General features: G+C 42.8%; 1 protein-coding gene across 2 annotated transcripts; it reads right to left on the reverse strand.

Moving 5' to 3' along the window:
• Positions 1 to 9,530: 9,530 nt before the first annotated feature.
• Positions 9,531 to 14,452, reverse strand: LOC134341051 (small ribosomal subunit protein eS25). Of its 2 annotated transcripts, none has more exons than XM_063038802.1 (5): positions 14,434 to 14,452; positions 13,626 to 13,721; positions 11,359 to 11,542; positions 10,561 to 10,656; positions 9,531 to 9,596 (listed from the first exon to the last, which is right to left on the reverse strand). In XM_063038802.1, exons 1-4 carry the CDS (start codon positions 14,434 to 14,436, stop codon positions 10,562 to 10,564), a joined length of 378 nt encoding a protein of 125 aa, XP_062894872.1. In that variant the 5' UTR covers positions 14,437 to 14,452; the 3' UTR covers positions 9,531 to 9,596; position 10,561. The 2 variants fall into 2 exon arrangements, with proteins under 2 accessions (XP_062894872.1, XP_062894871.1); XM_063038801.1 differs by having other exon boundaries at positions 10,554 to 10,656.
• Positions 14,453 to 16,182: the final 1,730 nt, after the last annotated feature.

The raw sequence follows: 16,182 nt of genomic DNA on the forward strand, positions 1-16,182 counted from the left end.
TGCCTTCATTTGGCAGAGTATGGAATGATGGCAGGAGATGGCAGTCCAGGTAAGACCAGTCTGAGTAGTTGTCTTAGATGCTGCTGAAAAAATAGAACCCATTCCCAAACAATCTTCCAAGTTACCAGATCATCTCTTCCTAATACCTGTTCCCTGTTTACAATTAAATACCTGTTAATCTAACTCTTAGAGCTGTTGGTTGGGTTTAAACTAATTTGGCAGGGGGGTGGGAACTGGAGTGATTAGGGCTGTTGGTTTACAAACAAGAGGCAGTGTGTCGTGAGACAAAGGATGGGCAGGTGGTAGGGCAAAATTACAGCCAGTGTAAAATGGGGACAAAATTGAAAAGGATGAATATAGAACTGAAAGTGTTATATTTGAATGCAGACACTATACAGAATAAGGTAGATAGATGATTTTATAGTGGAGATCGGCAGGTATGTCGTTGTGGGTGTCACTGAGTCGTGGCTGAAAAGAAGATTATAGTTGGGAATTAACATCCAAGGATACAGATTGGTAGGCAGAGTGGGTGGTGTGCCTCTGTTAAAAATATAATCAAATTCTGAGAAAGAGGTGACATAGAATCAGAAGGTGCAGAATCCTTGTGGGTGGAGTTAAGAAACTGCAAGGGTAAAAAGACTCTGATGGAAGTTAGATGCAGGCCTCTGAACAGTAACCAGGATGTGGGCTACCAACTACAATATGATGGAATAATGTGATGGCATTCACCCTGCAATTTGAGGAGGAGAAGCTAAAGTTAGGAATATTAATGGAATGAAGGGGGTGACAGAGGCATGAGAGAGGAGCTACCCAAAGTTGTTTGGAAGGACACATGAGCAGGGATAACGGCGGAGCCATATGGCTGGAGTTTCTGGGAGCAATTCAGAAGGCACAGGATAGATAGAGAAGAAGTAGAAGAAGCTATGATGTTGTGACCATTACAGAGACTTGGATGGCTTAGGGGCAGGAATGGCTACTTCAAGTGCCAGGCTTTAGATGTTTCAGAAAGGACAGGGAGGGAGGCAAAAGAGGTGGGGGTGTAGCACTGTTGATCAGAGATACTGTCACGGCGGCAGAAAAGGAGGGAGTCATGAAGGGGTTGTCTACGGAGTCTCTGGGGGTGGAAGTTAAGAATAGGGAGGGGTCAATAACTCTACTGGGTGTTTTTTATAGACCAGCCAATAGAAATAGGGACATCGAGGAGCAGATAGGCTGATTCTGGAAAGGTGTTGTTGTAGTGGGAGATTTTAATTTCCCAAATATTGATTGGCATCTCCCGAGAGCAAGGGGTTTAGATGGGGTGGAGTTTGTTAGGTGTGTTCAGGAAGGTTTCCTGACACAATATGTAGATAAGCCTACAAGAGGAGAGGCTGTACTTGATCTGGTATTGGGAAATGAACCTGGTCAGGTGTCAGGTCTCTCAGTGGGGGAGCACTTTGGAGATGGTGATCACATTTCTATCTCCTTTACAATAGCATTGGAGAGGGATAAGAACAGACAAGTTTGGGAGACATTTAATTGGAGTAAGGGGAAATATGAGGCTATCATGCAGGAACTTGGAAGCATAAATTGGAAACGGATGTTCTCAGGGAAATGTACGGAAGAAATGTGGCAAATATTCAGAGGATTTTTTTTTAGATTATGAGGACACTCAGTCCTCCTTTATTGTCACTTAGAAATGCATACATGCATTAAGAAATGATACAATGTTCCTCCAGAGTGATATCACAGAAAAACAGGACAAACCAAAGACTAACACTGATAGAACCACATAATTATAACATATAGTTACAGCAGTACAAAGCAATAGCATAATTTGATGAAGAGCAAACCATGGGCACGGCTATAAAAAGGTCTCAAAGTCCCGAGTTGATCAACTCCCGAGCCCCCGATAGCAGGCAGCAAAAGGGAGAAACTCCCTGCCATAAACCTCCAAGGCACCGACAACTGCCGATGCCTTGGAAGCAGCCGACCACAGCCGACACTGAGTCCATCCATCCGAAAACTTCGAGCCTCTGATCAGCCCCTCTGACACAGCCTCCCGAGTGCCATCCTCTGCCGAGCGCCTTCGACCTCGCCCCGGTTACTGAAACAAGCAAAGCCGAGGATTCGGGGCCTTCAGCTCCGGAGATTCCGGTTACCACACAGTAGCAGCGGCAGCGAAGCGGGCATTTCAGAAGTTTCTCCAGATGTTCCTCCGTACTGTCACGTCTGTCTCCATCAAATCAGAATTGTGCACGGCTCCCTACTTGACAGATTACAGATATCATTCACCGGAGAGGCCGCGCGCACTGCGTCGCGCCGCCATCTTCTCCTCCTCCTTTGCATGGGGTTCTGCGTAGACACGTTCCAATGAGACGGAAAGAATGGTAGGGTACAGGAACCGTGGTGTACAAAGGCTATTGTAAATCTAGTCAAGAAGAAGAGCTTACAAAAGATTAGAAAAAAACTAGGTAATGATAGATACCTGGAAGATTATAAGGCCAGCAGGAAGGAGCTTAAGAATGAAATTAGGAAAGCCAGAAGGGGCCATGAGAAGGCCTTGGCGGACAGGGTTAAGGAAAACCCCAAGGCATTCTACAAGTACGTGAAGAGCAAGAGGATAAGACGTGAGAGAATAGGACTAACCAAGTGTGACAGTGGAAAAGTGTGTATGGAACCGGAGGAGATGGCAGAGGTAGTTGCTGAATACTCTGCCTCAGTATTCACTACGGAAAAGGATCTTGGCGACTGTAGGGATGACTTGCAGCAGACTGAAAAGCTTGAGCATGTAGATATTAAGGAAGAGGATGTTCTGGAGCTTTTGGAAAGCATCAAGTTGGATAAGTTACTGGGACTGGACAGGATATACCCCAGGCTACTGTGGGAAGCGAGGGAGGAGATTGCTGAGCCTCTGGCGATGATCTTTGCATTATCAATGAGGATGGGAGAGGTTCCGGAGGATTGGAGGGTTGCAAATGTTGTTCTGTTATTCAAGAAACGGAGTAGAGATAGCCCAGGAAATATAGACCAGTGAGTCTTACTTTAGTGGTTGGTAATTTGGTGGAGAAGATCCTGAGAGGCAGGATTTATGAGCGTTTGGAGAGGCATAATATGATTAGGAATAATCAGCATGGCTTTGTCAAAGGCAGGTCATGCCTTACGAGCCTGATTGAATTTTTTGAGGATGTGACTAAACACATTGATAAAGGTAGAGTTGTAGATGTAGTGTATATGGATTTCTGCAAGGCATTTGATAAGGTACTCCAATGCAAGGCTTATTGAGAAAATAAGGAGGCATGGGATCCAAGGGGACATTGCTTTGTGGATCCAGAACTGGTTTGCCCACAGAAGGCAAAGAGTGGTTGTAGACAGGTCATATTCTGCATGGAGGTCAGTGACCAATGGTGTGCCTCAGGGATCTGTTCAGGGACCCCTACTCTTCGTGATTTTTATAAATGATTTGGATGAGGAAGTGGAGGGATGGGTTAGTAAATTTGCTGATGACACAAAAGGTTGGGGGTGTTGTGGATAGTGTGGAGGGCTGTCAGAGGTTACAGCAGGACATTGATCGGATGCAAATATGTGCGGAGAAGTGGCAGATGGAGTTCAACCCAGATAAGTGTGAAGTGCAAACACAAGGAAGTCTGCAGATGCTGGAAATTCAAGCAACACACACAAAATGCTGGTGGAAAGCAGCAGGCCAGGCAGCATCTAGAGGAAGAGGTACAGTTGACGCTTCGGGCTGAGACCTTTCATCAGATAGCTGCCTGGCCTGCTGAATTCCACCAGCACTTTGTGTTAAGTGTGAGGTGGTTTTTTTGGTAGGTCAAATATGATGAAATAGAATATTAATGGTCAGACTCTTGGCAGTGTGGAGGATCAGAGGGATCTTGGGGTCCGAGTCCATAAGACACTCAAAACTGCTGCGCAGGTTGACTCTGTGGTTAAGAAGGCATACGGTGCATTGGCCTTCATCAATCGTGGGATTGAGTTTAAGAGCCGAGAGGTAATGTTGCAGCTATATAGCACCCTGGTGAGACTCCACTGGGAGTACTGTGCTAATTCTGGTCGCCTCACTACAGGATGGACGTGGATACCATAGAAAGGGTGCAGAGGAGATTTACGAGGATGTTGCCTGGATTGGGGAGCATGCCCTATGAGAATAGGTTGAGTGAACTCGGCCTTTTCTCCTTGGAGCGACGGAGGATGAGAGGTGACCTGATAGAGGTGTATAAGATAATGAGAGGCATTGATCATGCGGATAGTCAGAGGCTTTTTCCCAGGGCTGAAATGGTTAGCACGAGAGGGCATAGTTCCTGGAATCATTCTGGTGAATCTTCTCTGAACCTTCTCCAACGTCAGCACATCCTTTCTTAAATAAGGAGCCCAAAACTGCACACAGTACTCCAAGTGAGGTCTTACCAGTGCCTTATAGAGCCTCAACATCACATCCTTGCTCCTATACTCTATTCCACTAGAAATTAATGCCAACATTGCATTCGCCTTCTTCACCACCAACTCAACCTGGAGCTTAACCTTAAGGGCTATTACAGGAAAGATGCTTGTATGGATAGAGCATTAGCTGATTGGCAGGAGGCAAAGAGTGGGACTAAATGGAGCTTTTTCTGGTTGGCTGTCAGTGACTAGTGGTGTTCCACAGGGGTTGCTGTTGGGCCCACTTTTTGTTATACGTCAATGATTTAGTTGATGGAATTGATGGCTTTGTGGCTAAGTTTGTGGATGATATGAAGGTGGGTGGAGGGGTAGGTAGTATTGAAGAAGCAGGGAGGCTGTAGAAGGAATTGGACAGATAGTGATAATGAGCAAAGAAGTGGCAGATGGAATTCATTGTCAGAAAGTGTATGGTTATGCACTTTGATAGAAGGAATAAGAGCAATAGACTATTTTCTAAATGGGGGGGGCAATTAAAAATCTGATGTCTGAAGGGACTTGCACTCCTCATGCAGGAGTCCTTAAAGGTTAATTTGCAGGTTGAGTCTGTGGTGAGCAAGGCAAATACAATGTTAGCATTCATTACAGGAGGACTAGAATATAAAAGCAAGGATATAATGTTGAGGTTTTATAAGGTACTGGGGAGGCCTCACTTGGGAGTATTGTTAGCAGTTTTGGTCCCTTTATGTAAGAAAGGATGTTATGACATTGGCGAGGGTGCAGGGGAGGTTTGTGAGAATTATTCCAGGAATTTAAAGCTTCTTGCAGGTGGAGCATTTGATGACTCTGGACCTCTACTCACTGGATCTCATTGAAACCTATTGGTTGGTGAAAGGCTTTGAAAGAGTGGATGCGGACAGGATGTTTCCTATGGTGGGTGAGTCTTGGACCAGAGGACAGCTTCAGAATAGAGGGACGTCCATTTGGAACAGAGATAAGGAATTTATTTGGCCTTCTGTGGAATTTGTTGCCACAGGCAGCTGTGCAGGCCAGGTCATTGGGTGTACTTGAGGAGGAGGTTGATAGGTTCTTGATTTGCCAAGGCAGGAAAATGAGGTTGAGAATGAATTGGCCATGATGAAATGACAGAGCAGACTCGATGGGTCAAGTGGGGTATTGTGGTTTTCTGAAAGCTTGATTTTGTGTAAATTCAGGCGGCATGATCGTTTTGATCAGGGTTGAATTCCAACCACTGTCTGTAATGTGCTTGTATGTTTTCCCCATGACCAAATGGGTTTCCTCCCACAGTCCAACATTAGTCAGTGGTAGTAAGTTGTGGGTATGTTATGCTGGCTCCACTTTCATGGATGGTGACACTTGCAGGATGTCCCCAGCACAATGTGCACAGACTTTTGGATATTGATGCAAATAACACAATTCACTATGTTTCGATGTATGTGTGAAAGATAGTATCTTTAAAATACTGTTAAGATGCTGCTTTTGAAGAAATATGGAAATTAAGTTTAGCTTCAATCCTTGACTACCCTACAATATGACTTTTATTTTTAAAAAAGGCATCAGTTCCGGTTAGAGGAAGGCAAGAAAAGCAGAAAACGGAAGAGATAACCAGTGGAACTGAAGACTCATGCATTTTGGAATGTGTACTTTAATTAAATTATCTGAAGCTGTACATCTTGTTAATAGATTAATTTAAAGTGCAAGGGTTCAGTTACTTTGCTCAGTTTGTGAATAAAGCTGTTGACTAACTGAACAAATGTTATCCTCATCATTTTCAGTAGCTTTCTCGATCCAATAAATGCCTCCTATTGCAATTCTGATAATTCAACTCATCCATCTGTTCTGAGAAGATTACTGCCCATTAAGGAACTTGTCATTGTCATAAGCACACAAACAGCTCTCATTGACCCACTATGTCAATGTTGAATTTTTTGTTCATATACACTAATCCCATCTGTATTCTATAAACAAGAGATTCTGCAGATGCTGGAAATCCAAACCAACACACAAAATGCTGGAGGAACTCAGCAGAATCTATGGAAATGAGTAAACTGATGTTTTGGGCTGAGTTCCTCACTATCTTTTCTTGCAGTACATTCCAGACTAAAAACAAATGTTCCTCTTACCTTGAAACTATGCCCTCCTTTTTAACCTCAGCAGTCAGAGGTCTGTTGGCCAATCTAGTCCAGCAGTCCCCAACCACCAGACAGCAAGGAAACAGTATGAGCCAGCTGCACCTTTCCTCATTTCCTGTCACGCACTGTTGAACTTGAACATGGGGTTGCCAACTGCCCTGTATATTGGCCTAAATTGGTTTGTCCCATATTTCCCCTGCTAAGAAACCTTTCATGCCGAAATGGTGTAAAGCGAAGAAGCACTTACCATTAATTTATATGGGAAAAATTTGAGTGTTCCCAGACCCAAAAAAATAACCTACCAAATAACACGTAAAACCCAAAAAAACCCATGCAAAAAAAAAAGCAGGAATGATATGATAAATACAGCCTATATAAAGTAGTAATAACTATGTACAGTGTAGTCAGGAAGATCAAGTCAAAACCCACTTTGTGGGGAAAAATTGGCACGTACGCACATGTGCACACAGGTGCCCACGCAAGGCTTCATCGTCATGGTAGTCTTTCTTGGGGTAAACTGTCCCATATTTGACTGCTACTTTAAAGTTGGCAACCCCTAACTGTAAAAGACATGTTGAGGTGAGATTCACCCTACTTGACCACCACCATCTCACCGCCCCCCCCCCCCGCATCGGCAAGAATATTGTCAATATTAAATCAGTCCGCGGTGCAAAAAAGCTGGGGACCCCTGATTTAGTCTATGCTGAAACCATTTAAACTGCCTACACCACGCACCCATCCAAAACATTGAAATCAAGCTCATTCCAGTTACAGCCCTCAACAGAATTTTGGGTCAAACGTTTTGGGTAGCCTTCCACAAGCTTCTCACAATAAGTTGCTGGAATTTTATTTTGTTCCATTCCTCCAGACAGAACTGGTGTAACTGACTCAGGTTTGTAGGCCTCCTTGCTTGCACACGCTTTTTCAGTTCTGCCCACAAATTTTCTATCAGATTGAGGTCAGAAAATGATGTCAAGTCTGGTTCATCCTTGGGAGCAATTTCCAAATGCCTGAAGGTATCATGTTCATCTGTACAAACAATAGTACGCAAGTATAAACACCATGGGACCACACAGCCGTCATACCACTCAGGAAGGAGATGCATTCTGTCTCCTAGAGATGAACGTACTTTGGCGCGAAAAGTGCAAATCAATCCCAGAACAACAGCAAAGGACCTTGTGAAGATGCTGGAGGAAACAGGTAGACAAGTATCTATATCCACAGTAAAATGAGTCCTATATCGACATAACCTGAAAGGCTGCTCAGCAAGGAAGAAGCCACTGCTCCAAAACTGCCATAGAAAAGCTAGACTACAGTTTGCAAGTGCACATGGGGACAAAGATCTTACTTTTGGAGAAATTGCCTCTGGCCTGATGAAACAACAATTGAACTGTTTGGCCATAATGACCATCGTTATGTTTGGAGGGAAGGGGGGGGGGGGCTTGCAAGCCAAAGAACACCATCCCAGCCGTGAGGCATAGGGGTGGCAGCATCATGTTGTGGGGGTGCTTTGCTGCAGGAGGGACTGGTGCACTTCACAAAATAGATGGCATCATGAGGAAGGAAAATTATGTGGATATATTGAAGCAACATCTCAAGACATCAGCCAGGAAGTTAAAGCTCAGTCACAAATGGGTCTTCCAACTGGACAATGACCCCCAAAGTTGTGGCAAAATTGTTTAAGAACAACAAAGTCAAGGTATTGGAGTGGCCATCACAAAGTCCTGTCCTCAATCTGATAGAAAATTTGTGGGCAGAACTGAAAAAGTGTGTGTGAGCAAGGAGGCCTACAAACCTGACACAGTTACACCAGTTCTGTCTGGAGGAATGGAACAAAATAAAATTCCAGCAACTTACTGAGAAGCTTGTGGAAGGCTACCCAAAATATTTGACCCAAGTTAAACAATTTAAAGGCAATGCTACCAAATACTAACGAAGTGTATGTAAACTTCTAACCCACTGGGAAGGTGATGAAAGAAATAAAACATTCTATTATTATTCTGATATTTCACATTCTTAAAATAGTGATCCTAACTGACCCCAGACAGGGAATGTTTTCTTGGATTAAATGTCAGGAATTGTGGAAAAACTGATGAGTTTAAATGTATTTGGCTAAGGTGTATGTAAACTTCTGACTTCAACTGTACATTCTGCCATCATATTTGACCAAGATGAACCACTTCACACTTATCTGGGTTGAACTCCATCTGCCACTTCTCAGCCCAGTTTTGCATCCTATTAATGTCCTGCTATAATCTCTGACAGCCCTCCACACTATCCACAACCTTTGTGTCATCACTGAACTCTTCAGTTTGTGCAACTGTACTTGTTGTCTATGTACTTTGATAATAAATTTACTTTGAACTTTGATACATTAAGGGTTAATGGGAGATTACTACATCGTGGGCCAAAAGGCCTGTACTGATCTAGTTTCTAAACTTTGGTAGTTTTTTCTAAGCACTGTGAGCAATTTGAAATTTGTCTCAATACAAACTATTACAGAAGCACTGTCAATCAAAGGACACAACTTAAATCAGACTTAACTAAGCTGGTGTGTATTGTATTAATGGAAAATGCTAAAAGGCTAAAGAGCTATTATTGACAATATATCAAAAGCCACTATGTCAAACTGCTTATAAAACTACCACCTTGTAAGAGGGATGTTAAGGCAGTATCTGTAACTGTGAAGCTAATAGACAATACTCATCATCTAGTGTGGGCTACAAATATTCCTAGTTCTGTATTTGTACTGTTAAGCTATGACAAACAGAGACAACATTATAAATAATGACAATAATTATTAAAGAAAACAATTCCTATGTTATGCAATAGTAGAAGTGTGGTTCAATCTACCCAGCAAGATTGTTGTCTTCAAGATGGCCTACAGATAACTTCAGCCCTGGAACAGGAGGTTTAAATAGTTTAAGGGCAAATACAAAAATGGGCTTTTACCCTGTACGAGGTATAAATAGACTATAAGCAATTATGAGAGAATCAAAACAATTGCCTTGAGTATTTTACTTTTTATTTTTTGTATACAATATCTTCACTTGTCATCCATTCCAGAACCTGAAAACAGACAATAGCAATCAAATTCACGTTTAGTTTAAAAAGATTAATTTAAATTATAACCCTAAATAAAATTGTAATGTACCATACTAACTTGATTTGTGTTCAATATGTACACAAACTCATAACATTGTGAACTAGCATTCAGCCCCTCATGCTTTTTGAACAATTCAAGACGATGCCTCAACTTTACCCTTGTTTCTACTTTCCTGAACTAATCTCACACAATATCTAAAAATCAGTGTCTTGTGTATATTCAGTGGCTTATCCTACACCTTTTGGATCCAATATTCCCGAGGTTCACCACTATCTGTAAAATCTCATCTGCCTTGAACAGCAAACTTCAGGTTATAGAAACTTAAGCCAAGCTAAACCAACTCTTACATTTACAGTCAAACCCACTAAGTTAAGTGACACCATATAGAGCTGTCTGCTAATGTCTTGTCATGTCACCCCAAGAACCTATTCAGTCTGCACAACACTCGCTCACTGAGAAACATAGAAAACCTACAGCACAATACAGGTTCTTTGACCCACAATGCTGTGCCGAACATGTACTTCCTTTAGAAGTTACCTCTGGTTAGCATAGCCCTCTATTTTTCTAAGCTAATATCCATATACCTATCCAGGAGTCTCTTAAAAGACTTGTAACCATAATTTTCCTTGAACAGGGTTTCTCTCACCAGGGGTCTTTGAAAAAAAAACAGAACCACCTGTACCAGTTTGTCAAATTTAATTCATGTACAAGGATACCCAAGTGCCTTTGAACACCAATGCCCTTTCAATGCCTGAAGTGATTCTGGCTATAGCTCTATATAGACCCTATGACCCCTTAAGAGGCAAAATAATGCAATTCCCCATTAAGACAAACCTTCTACCTGAAACAAACTCAAGAAAACAGCCTGGAAATTTAAGTAAAAAGGTGAGGAACACAGAATGTAGTCCACTCCGACGCACATTTCACCTTAGACATCGTCTGCAGCAGCTGGGGCATCACCTCCCTTGGTGTTTCTAGTGTAGATAACTTGAGCTCTGTGTTTGCACACCAGCTTGATCATACCTGCAAAAGACAAACTTGTGTAAAATCAAGCCCAAACATACAATCAAACTCAATTGCTACTAATTCAAATCTGTAACAATCTTGTCTTGAAATGTATCCAGGGTTACATTATGCCTGAGGTAAGGAACTGATGCTAATCTCTCAGCTACAACACCAAGGTCAGAGACTGAACAATGCTGCCTTCCCCAAAGGAAAAGAGGGAATGAAAGATAAAATCCTGAATCTGTATATACCCATTAAACAAAGCAAGGGCCTTGAGGGTAGCTGGATTACTCTCCGCAGTGTATGATGTGCAGAACTAGAAGAATATAGTCTTGCAGCTAGCTCAGGAAGTCAGGATTTCCATCCTTTGTGACACCCTCCCCCACCGAGTCCATCTAGTGGAAAGTTAAGTGCTGAAAATATCCAAGGCTGTGCACCTGTGGACCCCTCACAAGGTACTCTATGCCCCTCAAACTCCTGACACAATCAACTGGTCAGTCAGGCAAGGCTGCTTCAGTGGTACAAAGCCAGAAGGAAAAAGTGTAGACTGGAATTACAGTATTTTGCATTGACAGTCAGATCAAATTACTTACATTGTGATGTCATGCAAGTTAATAAGTGCTCCAATGTAATACCATGGCAAGCCACGTCATCCTGCCCTCAAGCTCCCAAACTGTATTATGAGGCACCATAAGTGAAAACTACAAGGTATGTAATTACCCTTTGAAAGAAGCTCTTGAAGTGCAGCCCTGGCCAGAGAACCTCTGATCTTTAGTCTTTCGGAGACAACTGCAGGTGTGATCAGTTTGTAGTTGGGTACCTCTTTCAAAAGTTTATCATAAGTGGCTTTGTCAAACAGGATCAGATTGTTCAGCTTGTCTCGTACTTTTCCTTTTGACCACTTCTACTCAAATAAACATGGATTGATGTTAATAAGATAAAACATTTTTATTCACAACTTTACAACAAATACAAACAGCTGCAGTTTATTTTATCATTTTCTCTTCTAAGTGCGAACAATTATTGAATATTCATTGATTTGGCATTAAAAATGTGATAAAACTGACTCGGCAGCAGACAGCATCAAGAAGCCCGTACTAAAGCTCTTTCTGCCAGCACTTATTCACTCTGCTATAGCTATCTCCCAGTATTGAACCATCTTTTGATTTTTGCTCCAATTCTCAAATATGGTGGCAGAATATAGTATTAATGGTAAGACTCTTGGCAGTGTGGAGGATCAGAGGGATCTTGGGGTCCGAGTCCATAGGACACTCAAAGCTGCTATGCAGGTTGACTCTGGTTAAGAAAGCATACGGTGCATTGGCCTTCATCAATCATGGAATTGAATTTAGGAGCAGGGAGGTAATGTTACAGCTATATAGCACCCTGGTCAGACCCCACTTGGGAGTACTGTGCTCAGTTCTGGTCGCCTCACTACAGGAAGGATGTGGAAACCGTAGAAAGGGTGCAGAGGAGATTTACAAGGATGTTGCCTGGATTGGGGAGCATGCCTTATGAGAATAGGTTAAGTGAACTCGGCCTTTTCTCCTTGAAGTGACAGAGGATGAGAGGTGACCCGATAGGTGTACAAGATAATGAGAGGCATTGATCGTGTGGACAGTCAGAGGCCTTTTCCCAGGACTGAAATGGCTAGCACGAGAGGGCATAGTTTTAAGGTGCTTGGAAGTAAGTACAGAGGAGATGTCAGGGGTAAGTTTTTATTACGTAGAATGGTGAGTGCATGGAATGGGCTGCCGACAGTGGTGGTGGAGGCGGAAACACTGCGGTCTTTTAAGAGAATTCTGGATGGCCACATGGAGCTTAGAAAAATAGAGGGCTATGGGTAAAGCCTAGGTAGTTCATAGTCATACTTTATTGATCCCGGGAGAAACTGGTTTAAGTAGTTCTAAGGTAGGGACATGTTCAGCACAGCTTTGCGGGCCGAAGGGCCTGTATTGTGCTGTAGGATTTCTATGTTTCATCACTTGCTCTACATTGTAGAAAATGCCAGTGAAAGGAACCTTATCCTTGCATCTATTTGTAACACCGTTGTACAGTTCAGTCAAACTAAAAGTAATCTTAGCATGTTTAACTATTTCCCACACTATAAACATGGGACAATCCTCAGCCCATGTCAAATTACTGATCTCTGGCTGAAAGGAACTTTGATATTTGGACAGGAGAGAAAACCATTGACACAAGTTGAAAGCAGATGGGCAAATCTTTATAAACCAAACCTGAGACTTACAAGTCAAATTCTAATGAGCATGTAAGTTCACACTTAAAATGGGGAAAACGCCCACAGGTTAGTTAGACAAGACAGAAAAACTTAAGACCTTGTATTACTTAATTCAGATAAGTCAAAGTCAGCAGGCAAAGGTACCTCTAAGTGACAAACACATCAATCTGTAATTCACCAGGATTGTTTGATTTCCAATATGTATCCCCCAATGCACTGTCTGGGGGCACTTTGGGGTATATTACAGAAACAGACAAGATTCAGGTTTTGACACAAATGTGCTTTGGAAAGCAGTTGTAATTCTACAGACAAGGAGTTAGTGAAATGTATTGTCATTTAAAGTCCAGCTTGCTCCATCATCAATTCAGAATCCTTTTCCAAAGTCAGAATACATCAATCCCACTCCATCAATATCAAAGTACCAGATCACTATTTAGTTTTAATCTTTAAATTGTAATCTTAGTTACTGATGCTAAACTATTAGAAAATTAAGGAACTTGGAAAATAAAAACACCTCAAAACAACGAATTTCCCAACATGCCAGTGATAATAAACCTGATTCTAAGAAAATGTGGAGCTACTGAGCTAGAATAAAAGCACCTGCAGAGAAACATTTTTCAAATGTCATTGTACCCAGGACAAAGTAAATTTCAGATTCTTTCAATGTATATCAGTCTAAAATGTTCTTATTCTTATTTCAACTAATCATTTTATTTACAGCTTACTAGGAAATTAATTTCAGGCACACCTTCTTTTTGGCCTTTCCTCCAGTTTTGTTCACTGGATCCTTGTCCTTTTTGCCTCCTTTACCCCCATCTTTCTTCTTCTTATCATCTTTCGGAGGCTAAAAACAAAAGGATGCATCATCCAAACCATTAATCAGATGGCCAGTCAACCAGTCCGTCACCCCAGTGAATCCTATCCTCGCCGGAGATATCAAATATCGCTTGGAGACACCAGATAATATAGATGCTAAAATGTGGAGCAACAATCTGATAGATTAACTCAGTGGGTATAGTGTGGACAATTCTGCCCCCCCCCCAACAAATACTGCCTGAACAAAGTTCCTGCTGCAGATTGTGTTACCCCACGCTTCAATCCTCCCTCAGACTAACAGATCCATCAATCTCAGGCTAATTTGAGGAGGGAAGGCCAAGATTTTACCGCCTTGTGTGTGGGACATTCCATAATCTCACGCCTGAGGCCTAGCCCTGATCTTCAACTCAGTTCGTGCCCGCTGATCCCAGCCCCTCAATGTCCCATATTGATCAAATCCCAGTCTCCTTCATTAGGTCCCAAGGAAGGGGCGACATATCTTGTGAAAATAATAAGCCAGGTCTCAGTCTTCCCTACCCAATCCAGCCCGGCCCGCCAGTCACTGAGCCTGAGAGAACCCGTTCGGCCGCGAAGCCTTAGCTGGGGTGAAGGTCATCCCACCAGCCCCACAGCCTCAACCTGCCCCTCACTCTCCTTTTCTGTCGGGGCCCACTTCCAGCAGTCGCCAGGCCGCCCCTCCACGCCCCGCCGATATAGGCCCTGGAGCCACGCTATCTCACCATGCTACCGCTTCACGTCCTCGGAGCAAAAGGAAGAAACCCTGCACCGGCAGCCCAGGAAACCCCAATGCTGAAGGTGCTTCCGGTCCCGATTAGGTGATGACGTAACGCCCATATGTCCTTTGTGGAAGAGTTGAGTTTATTGTTGGGTGAGAAAGCACAAGTCCGGGTATTTTTAGCGTTTTTAAGGGGTACAGGGGTTTTTTATAGAATATGACGAATAAACAGGAATAGGGTACTAGGATGGTCAAAGATGGGAGGGTGAAGTGTAGGTGTGTGTGTGTGTGTGAGTGAGATTGGGTGAAGGGATTTAGAATGTATGTCTAGTGCACATTCTGGAGCAGAGGGTGGCGGTAATGCACCATTAAGCTGGGTGCCAACCGCCGTAAAACAAGATACAGACAGACAGTTTATTGTTTTTTGCCCAAATGCAGCTGCAATGAAAAGTTCACTTGCAGCAGTATCACAGGCACAGAACATTATATAGCAGCATTCGCAAGAGACAAACATAAATATATACATTCTTTACAGAAAGAACACAATTCGAACAAAAAATATCCATTGCACATTGCATACTGGCGCAGTGATTAGGGTTCAACTTGTTTCAAGGACCGGATGATTAAACTGGTTGTGTAGTGGTTAGCGTAATACCCTACAACGCCAGCGAGCGGGATTTAATTCCCCCTGTGACTGCATAAATGCACGAACACTACCTGGTCATTCCTCTTTTGGACTATTTATTTACAGCTATAGAGTCATAGGACACCACAGCACAGAAACAGGCTCTTCGGCACATCTCGTCCATGCTGAACCATTTAAACTGCCTGCTCCCATCGACCTGCACCGGGACCATCGCCCTCCATACCCCTACTATCCATGTACCTATCCAAACTTCGCTTATTTTATTCATTTTGATTGTAACATGGTAATTTTTGTTGTCTTGCACTATATACTACTGCCAGAAATCAACAGGTTTCCCGACATATTGCGCACATATGTCACTGATGATAAACCTGATTCTGACAATGAAAATTCACCAGCCTGGTTCAAGAGGTAAAAGTTGCAGGACAAAAGGTCTCAGCCTGAAACGTCGACTGTACCTCTTCCTAGAGATGCTGCCTGGCCTGCTGCATTCACCAGCAACTTTGATGTGTGTTGCTTGAAATTCCAGCATCTGCAGATTTTCTCATGTTTGGTTCAAGAGGTGCTGGGTTTTCGTGTAAGAAAAAAGAATAGTAGAGGTCTATATTGTCCAGCATTTAGATGAATGAGAGATTTCATTAAAACTTAACAAAACACTTTTAGGATTCTAAAGACTGATGGAGGAAGAATTTTTCTCCTGGCTGAGGAATTGAGAAGACTCGATTTTTCAGAATAAGGGTAAGTTATTTACGACTGAGATGGTGAAAAACTTCTTCATGCTGATAGCGAAGAATCTTTTCAAGTCTCAAGCATGGATAAATAGATTTCTGGATTCTAAGGAGACCTAGGGATATGGGATGGTGCATAAAATGAAACGTTTCAGGCCGAAACCCTTCATCAGGTCCTTGGGGGGGAAATGAGGAGTCAGTTAGTAGGTGCGGGAGGAGAGGAAGAACTACAGTGTGATGGGTGAAACTGGGAGGAGGAAGGTTGAAGTAAAGAGCTGGGAAGTTGATTGGATAAAGGGCTGGAAAAGGGGGGATCTGACAGGAGAGGACAGAAGGCCATGGAAGAAAGGGAAGGGGGAGGAGCACCAGAGGGAGGCAA

The sequence above is a fragment of the Mobula hypostoma genome, chromosome X2 (genome assembly GCF_963921235.1).
Source record: "Mobula hypostoma chromosome X2, sMobHyp1.1, whole genome shotgun sequence".
NCBI classification, from domain to species: Eukaryota; Metazoa; Chordata; class Chondrichthyes; order Myliobatiformes; family Myliobatidae; genus Mobula; species Mobula hypostoma.